This window comes from Leucoraja erinacea, chromosome 14 (genome assembly GCF_028641065.1).
Source record: "Leucoraja erinacea ecotype New England chromosome 14, Leri_hhj_1, whole genome shotgun sequence".
In the NCBI taxonomy this organism is placed as follows: Eukaryota; Metazoa; Chordata; class Chondrichthyes; order Rajiformes; family Rajidae; genus Leucoraja; species Leucoraja erinaceus.
Genome location: NC_073390.1, coordinates 46,202,582 through 46,216,075, shown reverse-complemented (window position 1 = coordinate 46,216,075; position 13,494 = coordinate 46,202,582). Strand labels below are relative to the sequence as shown.

At 43.4% G+C, this 13,494-nt stretch overlaps 1 protein-coding gene across 6 annotated transcripts in view; it reads right to left on the bottom strand.

The window, feature by feature from the left end:
• Positions 1-274: 274 nt before the first annotated feature.
• The window catches only part of LOC129703679 (cholinesterase-like), a 39,854-nt gene continuing 26,634 nt past the window's right edge, over positions 275-13,494 (bottom strand). For all 6 annotated transcript variants that reach the window (XM_055646331.1, XM_055646329.1, XM_055646334.1 and 3 more), the window contains exons 2-5: positions 9,368-9,486; positions 6,306-7,849; positions 2,424-2,590; positions 275-517 (exon numbers count right to left, since the gene is read on the bottom strand). In XM_055646331.1, the coding sequence (XP_055502306.1) occupies positions 393-517; positions 2,424-2,590; positions 6,306-7,849; positions 9,368-9,379 (1,848 nt within the window). In that variant the 5' untranslated portion in view covers positions 9,380-9,486 and the 3' untranslated portion in view covers positions 275-392. The remainder of the gene's footprint in view (positions 518-2,423; positions 2,591-6,305; positions 7,850-9,367; positions 9,487-13,494) is intronic.

The window sequence follows — 13,494 nt, the reverse complement described above, 5'->3', positions numbered from 1 at the left end:
ATACTGTGATGCAGTTGGTAAGGATGCTCTCGATGGTGCAGCGGTAGAAGTTCACCAGGAATGCTGCTTGACTTGCCGAGTTACTCCTGCACTTGGCTAAGTTCCAATGCTTGCTGTGACTTTTCACTCTAGAATGTGACCTTTTAAACTTTTAATTACACAACTCACATGCGTGTGCGCATGGGTGGGGGGGGGGGGGGGGGGATTTGGGTGAGGATGGATGACATGATTTATGTGGCATAGTTAATTGAAGAAAGAGAAATCACTGATGGCAAGCTTTTAAATCAATTTTATTCTATGTGATATTGCAGATATAGTCTTTAATGCAATATGTTACATTGCATGTAACCATTTAAAACGCAATGCTATTTTACAGAAGTGAATCTTACTGCTTATGTACTGTTACACCGGTCTTTTTTGTCGTTATAAGCGTTGAATTTAGATTTCCAGTCTGACATATAAGCATTCCATCTGTGGAATTCCTCTTTCCATTGTTGCTCCACTTCATCCATGTGTGCTGCAATAAAGATGTTGCAACTCGTCATTATAACCTCCAATTGACAAATATTCCAGTACAGAACATTTGGTATTACATCGGCAGTGTTAGGCTTATTAAAATATCAATGGAGGATAAACAATTTAGGCCTGAGATGAGGAAAAACATTTTCACCCAGAGAGTTGTGAATCTGTGGAATTCTCTGCCACAGAAGGCGGTGGAGGCCAATTCACAAGAGAGAGTTAGATTTAGCTCTTAGGATTAATGGAATCAAGGGATATGGGGAGAAAGCAGGAACGGGGTACTGATTCTGGATGATCAGCGCACGATCATATTGAATGGCGGTGCTGGCTCGAAGGGCCGAATGGCCTACTCCAGCAATGTTTCTTCTATGTTTCTAAATATGGAGGAGAAAACGCTGTTTGGAGTATATCTGGCCATTTCTGGTGTCTTCGGGATTACTGAAACATTACACAACATCATTGATTACCCCTGGTTAAGAGGGCACCAGACTGGGATCCCAGTGAGATATGCTCCTTGCCTTCAATTCTGTGACCAATTTCCACGTTTGACCGATTTCCACATTTGAATTGAATTGAATTTCCTTTATTGTCATTCAGGCCTTTCAGTCTGAACGAAATTTCAAATTTGACCGATTTCCACGTTTGACCGATTTCCCTCCTGGGATAAATAAAGTTCTATCGCATCATCTTGCATCTAACATCGACGTCATTGGAAATTTATTAAACTCGAATATCAGCATTTCAAATATATTTTCAGAAAAGGTTTGTGGTAAATTATACTCTGCTGGTTATTGTCTAGAGGATTTTTTTTGCAGCAGTTTGAAGCTCGGGGATAGTTTCGTTTTGAACAACACCAAGGAGTTAATTCATTGCAAATTGTGTTCCATACAGCATTTATCCTTTTTTGGCTCTGTAGATCATCTATGTAAATACTAGCCACTAGGGCTGACGTGGATGTACAGAAAGCTAAGCGCACTATTCTTGGCTCCATTCCCATTACTATTACATGGATGGAAAAATAAACGTCAAAGTTTCAAACCAAACTGAGAAACATTAACTCAATTTGCCTCATACCATCTAGTGATCATTACATAGAAAACGAACAGGCCCTTCAGCCCACAATGTTTGTGCTGAACACGATGCCAAGATAAAATAATCTCCTATGCTTGCACATCATCCATATCCCTCCAATCCCTGCATATCCATGTGCCTATCTAGAACTCTCTTTAATGCCCTTATTGCATCTGCCTTCACCCGTCTTTGGGAGGTGGGAAAAGACACCGAGCATTCGGGCGAGTTGGCTCCTGTAAATTGCTCCTGGTGTGGTATGGAGTGAATGAGAAAGTGGGATAACATAAAAGGAGGTTGAATGGTTGGCATGGATTCAGCGGGCCGAAGGGCCTGTTCCATGCTGTATCTCTAACCTAAACCTACTGGAACTGAAGACGGAGGCAGACAAAATTGCTGGAGAAAGTCAGCAGGCGAGGCTGCATCTACGGAGCGGAGGAATAGGCGACGTATCGGGTCGAGACCCTTCTTCAGATGAACAGGAAACGGGAATGTTTTTGGAGGTTGCTCTTTCTGTTCGCTGTTCAAATCTCCACCACCCTGCACAGCTGGATGGAGTATGAGTGCAGAACGATAATGTGATCCACTGGCTAGTGAAACGGTCAGATCTGCCTATTACATGCTGTTGGGCATACACATTCTGTACTCCGATGTTGCAACTCCACCAGAATGCAAGCCCGTTTCTGACTCCTTCATGCCCCTTCTGAAGCCTCTGGGGTAAATGGTAGAGTTTCATGAGATTACAAATCAAAAACAAATCAGCCCATTCTATCAAGAATAAGAATGATATTTCAATGATAAACAGTGGCTCTCGTGCTGCCATAAGTCTTTCTTACCTGTCCGTTGTAGTAATTTTGGAAGAAATAGATTCCACAAGGCACATTGCTGAGCTCGGTATTTCATATAAATTCTCCTTGCTTCCGTGTTTAAAGTTACAAATCGTTGGTCTGTATGTTTATATTCGGGCCATGCTATTCCTTGCATGTTGGGTTCATTTGGGTTACTTTAACATAACAGGGGACAAAAAAAAAAATAGGCAATTAAATCGTCATGTGTACCGAGCAGTGAAAAGCCTTTTGTTGCGTGCTAACCAGTCAGCAGAAAGACAATACACGATTCCCTGGGAGCCCCAGTTTCCTCCCACACTCCAAAGACGTACAGGGTTGTAGGTTAACTGGCTTGGTAAAATTGTAAAAATTGTCCCTAGAGTGTGTAGGATAGTGTTAACGTGCGGGGATCGTTGGTCGGTGTGGTCTTGGTAGGCCGAAGGGCCTGTTTCTCTAAATTAAACCAAACTAAACTAAATCAATCTGCTTTGAGGAAATCCAGAACGTAATACCATGAGGGCTAAATCGCAATAAAACTAGAACTGCTTGTGAATAAAGGTGGGAGCTAAATAGTTATAAATATTATCTCCTTGGCTAACGCATTGATTGGAAGCAAAATTGCAAGCTTAAAACATTCCCAACAATGGAAGGTTATTTATTCTCCATTACAGTACAACCCTCTGTTGTGCATCAGATTTTTGGTTACACTTGCAAACAAATAACATTAATCTTTTTATCTGCTAAACCCAGACGTGTCTTCACTCTATCAATACTTCCAGAAAATAATAAATACTTGTTCTAAGAAAAATCAATACTGAACTTTAGTCAATAGATGTTTAAACTGCCTTCTAAAAATTCAAAGAATTAGCACATAAAGGCAGTAAACAAATCTTCCCCAGTAACAACAAACCGTTGCTGAGGAAAAGATTTAACAAATAAATCCAGAAAATAAAATGTGTGTTCAAAAAGCAACATATTGCTTTCAAGAGCGGCACGGTGGCGCAGCGGTAGAGTTGCTGCCATACAGCGCCAGAGACCCGGGTTCGATCCCGACTCTCAAGTCAATTTTATTTCTAAAGCACATTTAAAAACAACTCTCGTTGACCAAAGTGCTTTACATCAGTGCAGGTGCTAACATGCTACATACAGTGGTACATAGATCTAACAATACATACATAAATACATACATACAGCGTTCCCTCAGAGGACCTCAAGAAACGCTTGTGAGTAGAAATAAGTTTTAAGTCTAGACTTAAAAGAGTTGATGGAGGGGGCAGTTCTGATGGGAAGAGGGATGCTGTTCCATAGTCTAGGTGCTGCAACCGCAAAGGCGCGGTCGCCCCTGAGCTTATGCCTGGATCGTGGGATGTTCAGTAACCCCAAGTCGGCCGACCTGATGGACCTGGAGGTGGTGTGGTGGGTTAGCAGATTTTTGATGTAGGTGGGGGCAAGCCCGTTAAGGGCTTTGTATACATAAAGGAGGAGCTTGAAATTGATTCTGAACCGCACTGGGAGCCGGTGGAGAGAGGCCAGAATCGGGGTGATGTGGTCCCATTTTCGGGTGCCCGTCAGAGGTCCCGCTGTGGCGTTTTGGACCAATTGCAGGCGGGACAGGGATGATTGGCTGATGCCAGTGACAAGGGAATTGCAGTAATCAAGGCGGGATGAGATAAATGAGTGGACAATCTTTTTAAGGTCGTCAAATTGGAAGAATGGTTTTATTTTAGCTATCGTGCGAAGCTGGGAGCTAGCTTTTACCACGGCATTGACTTGTTTGTCAAACTTCAAAGCAGAGTCAAATATTATGCCAAGGTTTTGACGTGAGGTTTGAGTAACAGGGTAAGGCTTCCAAGGCTGCCTGCTATCGTTTTGATGGAGTCCGAGGGGCCGAGTAGGATGACCTCAGACTTGCTCTTGTTTAGTTGGAGGAAGTTCTGGACCATCCAACACTCAATCCTCAAGACAGTGCATAAAGCCGAGTAGATTTGATCGGTTGTTGGGTTTCAGGGGGAGATAGAGTTGTGTATCGTCTGCACAGTAGTGGAAGGAAATGCCGTGCTTTTGAATGACTTGGCCTAATGGGAGCATATACAGGGAGAAGAGAATGTGGAACCCCAGCAAAGGCTAGCTGGGGAGTAGAAAGAGTTGCCTATGTTTGTAGAGAAACTCTATCTTTGAGGTAGGAGGCGAACCAGCTCAGGGCAGTGCCATCAATACCAACCCCGTACCGGAGACGGTCAATTAGGATGGTCTGGTCCACTTTATCAAACGCTGCGCTGAGGTCGAGAAGGAGCAGGATCGCACAGTCACCAGAGTAGATGGCGAGAAGGAGGTCGTTGTGTACTTTCAACAAGGCAGACTGTGTGCTGTGGTGGGCCCTGAAACCTGATTGGAAAATTTCCAGGATGGTATTTTGGTGTAGATAAGGCATTAGTTGATTTAAAATGGACTTTTGAAAGGAAAGGCAGTTTAGAAAGGTCTGTAGATACTAGGCAGGGTGGGGTCTAGGTTAGATTTTTTCAGAAGGGGCTGGACCACCACGTGCTTGAAGCAGGTTGGAACAGTGCCAGTGGCCAGAGAACTGTTGATGATAGCGAGGACTGGCTATTGCAATGACATCCTTCAGAAGGGCAGTGGGGCCAATGTCGAGGGGGCAGATAGCAGGTTTCATAGTGGAGACCAGCTTTACAAGGGAGAGTAGAGTAACGGGTTAGAAACAGTCTAATTTAGAAGAACAGACCAATGAGACAGCTAAGTCACGGATGGGAGGGGAAATATTCGTTCTGATGTTCTTAACTTTGCTGGTGAAAAGTGTAGTAAATTCTTCGCACTTAGCAGGGGAGCCAGCTAAGCTGGTACCGGGGGCAGGACATATGACAGAGGTGATGATACTAAAAAGGACCTTGGGGTTATGGGCGTTTTTGGAAAAGTATTGTGTTCTCGCAGACTTTACTTCTTCCTGGTAATTGAGAAGATTGTTTCTCAGAAGTTCAAAGGTAATTTGAAGCTTATCAGATTTGGCTTCAGTAAAAAAAAATGTAAATTGTCCCTAGTGTGTAGGATAGTGCTAGAGTATGGGGTGATCGCTGGTCGGCACAGACTAAGTGGGCTGAAGGGCCTGTATCCATGCTGTATCTGTAAAGTCTATATCTCAAATTAGTGATTGTGAATTCTGCACGAGTAAATTTCCTTAAGCTGAACCTCTGTAACGCAGGATACACAAAAATGCTGGAGTAACACAGCGGGGCAGGCAGCATCTTTGGAGAGAAGGAATGGGCGATGTTTCAGGTCGAGACCCTTCTTCAGTCAGACTGTAACACAGGCTTTGTCTATTTATTACTTTGGGGCCAAAACAGTATTCCAGTTAATGCTAAATGAATTGAAATAATGTATTCCACTTTATCTTACACACAGGATGAATGACTGTTTTAAACATAACTGTTTATGTCTGCATAATATTTGTGTAAACGCCTTTCAAATTGACACGGAGGCAGCACGGTGGAGCAGCGGTAAAGTTGCTGCCTTTCCGCGCCAGAGACCCAGGTACGATCCTGGCTACATGTTCTGTCTGTACGGAGTTTGTACGATCCCCAAGTGCCCTGCGCGGGTTTTCTCCGAGAACTTTGGTTTCCCCCCACACTCCAAAGACGTACCGGTTTGTAGGTTAACTGGCTTTGGTGTAAATGTATAAATGTCCCAAGTGTTGGGCAGTGTTAATGTGCGGGGATTGCTGGTCGGTGCGGACTCGGTGGGCCGATGGGAATGTTTTCATGTTGCGTCTTTAAACTAAACTAATAACAGCATAAATAACAAAAGCGCAAAAAAGAATGAAAGCAATATCTTATTTGCAGGATGCAGCATACCCTTATCTCGTGTCGATCAATAACTTACCCGGTTTTTGCAAATGTTGCCCAATAGTGCATGATGTTTCTGCTGAAGGTTTCCTCTGCTGCAGTATAATTAAGCTTTCGGTCAAGGGGAATTCCAAACACAAATTCAATCTCATAGCCGTGCATAACTCCCATCCACTCAGGCCAATCTGCATTAGATGCGAGGTGGTCAAACAAATAGACGTAGGCCGCATTTCCAACTTCAGCCATCTTGTCAGCAAAATGTGCGAAGGGGCAAATAAAATTGTAATCGCCCACCAAGTCAACGAACGCATCGCGATTTTTGGTCGCATTGTTCACGTCTGTCCAGTCCGTGTATTGGAAGACTACCGCCTCCACGCCAATCTCACCAGCGTCCGGAATGGTCATCTTCATGCCTTCGAGGAACTGTTCACGAGTAATGAGACTTTCAGAATCCGTTTGGAACCCTGGAACCTCATACGGCAAAAAGTAACTCCCCTCATCTTTGTTCACTCCCGCTAGGATTTGGACCTTCTTAGATTTGTTCATTCGAATTAATTCATCGGGCAGGTCAGTGAGGAAATCTCCGTCAACAACAGGAGTAAACACACATATGGACAAAAGGAGTCCCGTTACGATTCCGACACTCTTGTCCACTATCTCTTCGGGACGCTTAGCACGAAGACAGCTCACTAGCTCTGTATCGTTACCGAAAGCACACTGCAGGCGCTGAGCCAGGACTGAAGCCCTATGCTTCGCCTCGACATCTCGCAACACAGCCCAAGGTGCGTTGGCAGAACCACTTTGCATTATGGCTCTGGTGAAGAGGGAATGGCTTTCCGGAGAAAGAATGTGGAGATGTACTGAAGCGGATCCTGCACTCTCCCCGAACAGGGTCACGCTGTCGGGGTCACCCCCGAAAGCTGCGATGTTGTCTCGAACCCACTCGAGTGCTAAACGTTGATCGAATAATCCCATGTTCCCACGAACGTCACGGCTACCGGGCAAGGCTAAAAAGCCGAAAGCACCCACCCTGTAGTTCATGGAGACTACGATGACATTCTCGGCGTAGGCTAGATTTTTCCCGTTGTAAACTGCGAGGGACGAGGTGCCCGATACAAAGCCCCCTCCGTAGATCCATATCATCACAGCGGCTCTGTTTGGTCTTGGCGATGGGACCCACAGGTTGACATACAGACAATCTTCACTGAGTTGAGTGTTAGGAATCCACATCTCCTCCCAGGCCAAACCAGAAGAAGCATTGTTTACATACTGGTAACACGTGTTGGGATACTTGTCTGCGTTCCACAATCCGGACCAAGGCCTTCGAGGTTCTGGTTTCTTAAATCTAAGATCGCCAGTGGGAGACTCTGCATAAGGTATCCCCAGGAAAGCTGTGACTGATCCCGAGAGAACATTTAGTGATGTGCCTTTTACTTTTCCTTGTTTAGTCGTGACCACCAGCTCTTCGTCGCTTGGCGTACAGTTCACTGGTTCACAAGTCAGAAGGATCCACAGCGTGGGTATTTGGCATGTCAAGAAGGCCAGACGCCATTTGAGCCTCAGAACCGATCGTGCGTAGAACTGAAAAGAGTTACACCACAAGATTACATTTTGTTGTTTAAAAATTGAAATTAAAATTCGACCGCTCAAGAACATAATTCAAATACATTCATTTCAGTGTTTTGAAAGTTAACACAAGGCAAAGGAGCAGAATTAGGCCATTCGGCCCATCAAACTTGCTACGACACTCAATCGTGGCTGATCTGTTTTTCCCTCTCAACCCCATTTTTCTGCCTAAGCTTTGTATGCTCCGTAAGCTTTGATGCTCTTACTAATCAAGAGCCTATCAATCTCCGCTTTAAACTGACCAGTAACTTGGCCACCACTACGACAATGAATTCCATAGAACCACCACCCTCTGGGTAAAGAAATTCCTCCTAATTGCCATTCTATTGGTAAGTCCTTTTATTCTGAGGATGTGCTCTCTGATCTAAAACTCTCCCACTGCCTGAAACATCCTATCTATGTCTACTCTATCTAGGCCTTTCATTATTTAGTATGTTTCAATGAGATGCCTCCCCCCCCTCACCAAAGGCAGGCAGCACATCCTTGCTCAGATATGGGGCCCAAAACTGCTCACAATACTACAAATGTAGTCTGACCAATGCCATTTAAAATCTCAGCATTAAATCATTGCTTTTATATTCTGGTCCTCCTGAGTTTGCCTTCTTTACTACCAATGCAAACAGCAAATTAACCTTTTGAGAATCTTTCACCAGCACACCCAAGTCCCTTTGCACCACCCACTTTCGAATCCTCTCCCCATTTAGAAACCAGTCTATACCTTTATTCTCTGCAAAAGTGCATTTGACCGTACACTTTGCTATGCTGTATTCCATTTGCCATTTCTTAGTACACTCTCCAACCTGTCCAAGTCCTTCTACTAACTCTTTGCTTCCACAACATTACCTGACCCTCCACCCATCTTCATATCATCTGCGAACTTGGCAGCTATCAATTCCATCTACCAGATCATTCATATACAATGTGAAAGGCAGTGGACCCAACACCGACGACCCCCGCAGAACACCACTAGTCACCAGCCACTAAACAGAAAAATCATCCTTTATTCATGCTCTTTGCCTTCTGCGTGCCATCAACCATCTATCCATGCCAGTACCTTGCCTCTAACCCAAACTTGTTTAGCAGCCTCACGTGTGGCAACATCCATTGACTCCCCTTAATCTAAAGAATTCAATTATCCGCAGATTTATTCATACCTCCAAATGTCAAATCTAAAAAAAACATTGCTCTGTGCTATGTGATAGTGGATTAGTATCAGATCTCGTTGAATTGCAACAAATATACCATAATGGGATATTTTCTGTCAAACCTATCCTTTTTGATCATCCGGAGTTAAATAAAATACAATAGTGCATGATTCACAAAATCTAAAATGGAATATCATTTTCCTCCGATACCAGACGGTTACAAAATCCAGGCAGAAATTGGCAATAATCATTAAATATGACCACCTTCCTACGGCAAATGACTTAGCTGAAAGAGCACAGAGATAATAAACATTATCCGTTTTCCTACCAGGATGTCCATCTCATTAAGGCACAGGTTGCTGGGTTGTATCGAGCTGGTACAAAGAATCCTGGCCTCAGTGACAATGCTACTTCATTTCATTCAAGATGTCCCTGTCAATTTTCATTCTGTAAATTAGAGGAAAAAAAACACTGAACCAGGTTTGTTAAAGCATCTCTGAGCGGATTTATTTCACGTGTAAGAAAGAACTGCAGATGCTGGTTTAAATCGAAGGTAGACACAAGATTTTGGAGTAGCTCAGCAGGACAGGCAGCATCTCTGGAGAGAAGGAATGGGTGACGTTACAGGTTGGGACCCTTCTTGAGCTCCAAAGCACCAGCCATCATGTTTCTACAGAGATGCTGCCTGGCCCATTCAATTACTCCAACACTATGTGAATATATTTGGGATAAACCAGCATCTGATGTTCCTTTTTATTACAATGTGAATGAGTAAAATTGTCCTTCACCTAAATACCGGATGAGATAACCATTAGTTTTAGATACACAAGTTTGTTGCTTGGTCACCAATTGCATCCCTCTCCCTGGCAACTGATTGGAACCCTGCCAGGCCGTTCACAACCTTGACATCATGTTTCACCCAGCTCCGAACAAACTCTCATTGCTATAACCATCACAAACCCATCTGTTTCAGCTGATCCATTGCTGAAACTGTCATTGCTAACTTCAGTTCCAATGATTACCTGTCTGGCCTCAGTAATTCCAAGACAAGTGTGTGGCATCCCAACTTGCACCCAGATCCATCCACCTTCCACACCCCAGAACTTTGACCCACCAAGCAATGTCTATCGAGTTGCACAGAAACAAAGAACTGCAGATGCTGCTTTACAAAAGAAGACACAAAGTGCTGGACTAACTCTGAAAAGGGGTTCCGACCCGCAACGTCACATAGCCATGTACTCCAGAGATGTTGGATGCCTCTCCAGAAGGCGGCACGGTGTCACAGCGGCGTATTTGCTGTCTTACAGCGCCAGAGTCCCGAGTTTGATTCTGACCATGGGTGCTGTCTGTATGGAGTTTGTACGATCTCCCCGTGACCTGCGCGGGTTTTCTCTGGGAAGTTCCGGTTTCCTCCCACACTCCAAAGGCATACAGCTTTGTAGGCTAATTAATTGGCTTGGTATGAATGTAAATTGCCCCTAGTGTGTGTAGGATAGGGTTATTGTACGGGGATCGCTGGTCAGCGCGGGCTCCGTGTGGGGAAGAGTCTGAATCTTTGTTGTTTAAAGAAAAGACAATTTTGAAACCTCATTGAATCTTACCGAACAGTGAAAGACTTGGATGGAGTGGATGTGGAGAGGATGTTTCCACTAGTGGGAGAGTCTAGGACCAGAGGCCACAGTCTCAGAATAAAAGGACATACCTTTAGAAAGGAGATGAGGAGGAATTTCTTCAGCCAGAGGGAGGTGAATCTGTGGAATCCTTTGCCACAGACGCCTGTGGATATGGATATTTTTTTTTAAGGCGGACATTGACAAATTATTGAATCTTTGTTGTTTGAGGAAAAGACAACTTTCTAAATCTTTGCACAGATTAATTTCTAGATGGACTAGTATGTTTATTGTAAATGCAGAGATATTGGATTTTCTAGCTCACTTCTATGCCTAAACACGAGGGAAAAAAAAGACAGTTTGACTATGCGTTTTAGCCTTCTTAAAGAACAGGAAAGAGTTTATACGTAGAAAAAAATAAATGGATTATATAATTCATGCCCTTCGGTTCTCTAAGTTAAAATTAATACAGTGGTTTCACCACAATCTGAATATACAGCAGCAGAATAAAATGTAACGGGCTACAATTGTAAATTAAAAACAGACAATATTCTACATGTTTTTATATAACTGGATTTCATGATATGAGAATGAAACTATTTTGTAAAACATTGCTTTCAAATATCTTGTTATGGTGTTCTTGACTTGAGAATGCTAATAAATTCATATCTTGTGATCTTCTGGCTGAAGGGATGTTTTAGTCTCATTCCATATGTGGAGTTATAAATTACAGGGACAGTAGTCCCATCTCACAGTATATTATCACCATTGTCGAGACGTCCATGTTCTAAGATTAATACATGTGGCTTTATATTGTGGAATAATGTTGTCGTTCTTTCTGGGTGGTAAGCATTGCATTGTTGTATTCAGTCAGTTGTGTTCAATTTTTCTGCAGCTTTGTGTACGATACTTAATTCTTTCAGTATCTGAAGAAGAAACTGGCCTGGTTTTGACATATGAAGCAAGAGTTCAACATTGTCTGCAAATTTACACATTAATCAGCAAAATTACTGTCATCACAAAATAGCATTACAAACATATTTATAGATTAATGCATACTTTCGAGGAACTTAAAAATGCAACAGTATTGTTCATTTTACAGAACACTATGCTTTCCAAGAATTCCTAATCCTTAGTTTATTTTGCAAGTGTAGTCTCTGAAACCCTCCCTTAACGCAGACTGGGTGATCATTTCGCGGAACACCTTCGCTCAGCCAGCGTGATTCAACCTGATCTCCCAGTTGCTGGACACTTTGATTCTCCTTCCCATTCCTACACAAGCCTTTCTGTCCTCGGTCTCCCCCATTGTCAGAGTGAGGCTAAACTCAAATTGGAGGAACAGCATCTCATATTTTGCTTGGGCAGCTTACAGCCCAGTGGTATGAATATTGATTTCTCTCACTTCTGGTAGCCCCGGCATTCCCTCTCTCTCTATCCCTCCCCCACCCAAGTCGCACCAGCTTCTCATTTTCACCCTACAAACAGCTCACAATGGCCTGTTTCCTTTATCTCTCCACATCATGGTCTATATCTCTCGTTTCCCTTATCCCTAACCAGTCTGAAGAAGGGTCTCGACCCGAAACGTCACCCATTCCTTCTCTCCAGAGATGCTGCCTGTCCCGCTGAGTTACTCCAGCTTTTTGTGTCTAAGCGATACGCATGCCCTAGTTGACATTGACGGTGCTGAAAACATTCCTAAGAGTAAATATCACCAACAACTTCTCCTGGACAACCCATATTGAATCAACGACCAAGAAAGCACAACACGCCTCTACTTCCTTAGAAAGCTTAGGAAGTTCGTTATGTCCCCTACAACTCTCACCGACTTCTACAGATGCACCATTGAAAGCATTTTATTGGGATGCATCACAGCATGGTTTGTGAACAGCTCCACCCAAGACCGCATGAAATTGCAGAGGATTGTAGATGCAGCCATCACACAAGCCAACCTCCCTTCTATCCAGAGATGCTGCCTGTCCCGCAGAGTTACTCAAACAGTTTGTGTCTATCTACTTTCTATTTTCTCCATTAATACCTCACGCTGCTTTGACAAAGCCACCAGCAATAATCAAGGACAAGTCGCACCCTGGCCACGCCCTCTTCTCCCCTCTCCCATCGGGTAAAAGTGTGAAAACACACACCTCCAGATTCAGGGACAGTTTCTTCCCAGTATCAGTGTATATATCTCTCAAGTGAGACACAAAATGCTGGAGTAACTCAGCGGGACAGGCAACATCTCTGGAGAGAAGGAATGGGTGACGCTTCGGGTCGAGACCCTTTTTCAAACTGATGATTGCAACATAATTATAATGTTGTAATCCATTCAAATTGCAATTTACAATTTCAGTAACGAACACATTTATTGAAAGCTTAATGATTCAAATATAATTGGCAAGTAATTAATGTCAGGGGCAACATCAACTGAATTGTTGCAACATATAAGTGGTCAATTTTCTATCTCATGTACAAAACTATATCCAAAAACCTTTCATGATCGAAGATAAGACTCAAGAAGCTGGAGTAACTCAGCGGGTCGGACAGCATCTCTGGGGAAAGGGAATAGGTGACGTTTCGGGTGGAGACCCTTCTTCAGATCCGAAACGTCACCTATTCCTTTTCTCCAAAGATGCTGCCTGAGCTACTCCAGCCTTTTTGCATCTATATAACCATATAACATATAACCATATAACAATTACAACACGGAAACAGGCCATCTTGACCCTTCTAGTCCGTGCCGAACACGTATTCTCCCCTAGTCCTATACACCTGCGTTCAGACCATAACCCTCCATTCCTTTCCCGTCCATATAACTATCCAATTTATTTTTAAATGATAAAAACGAACC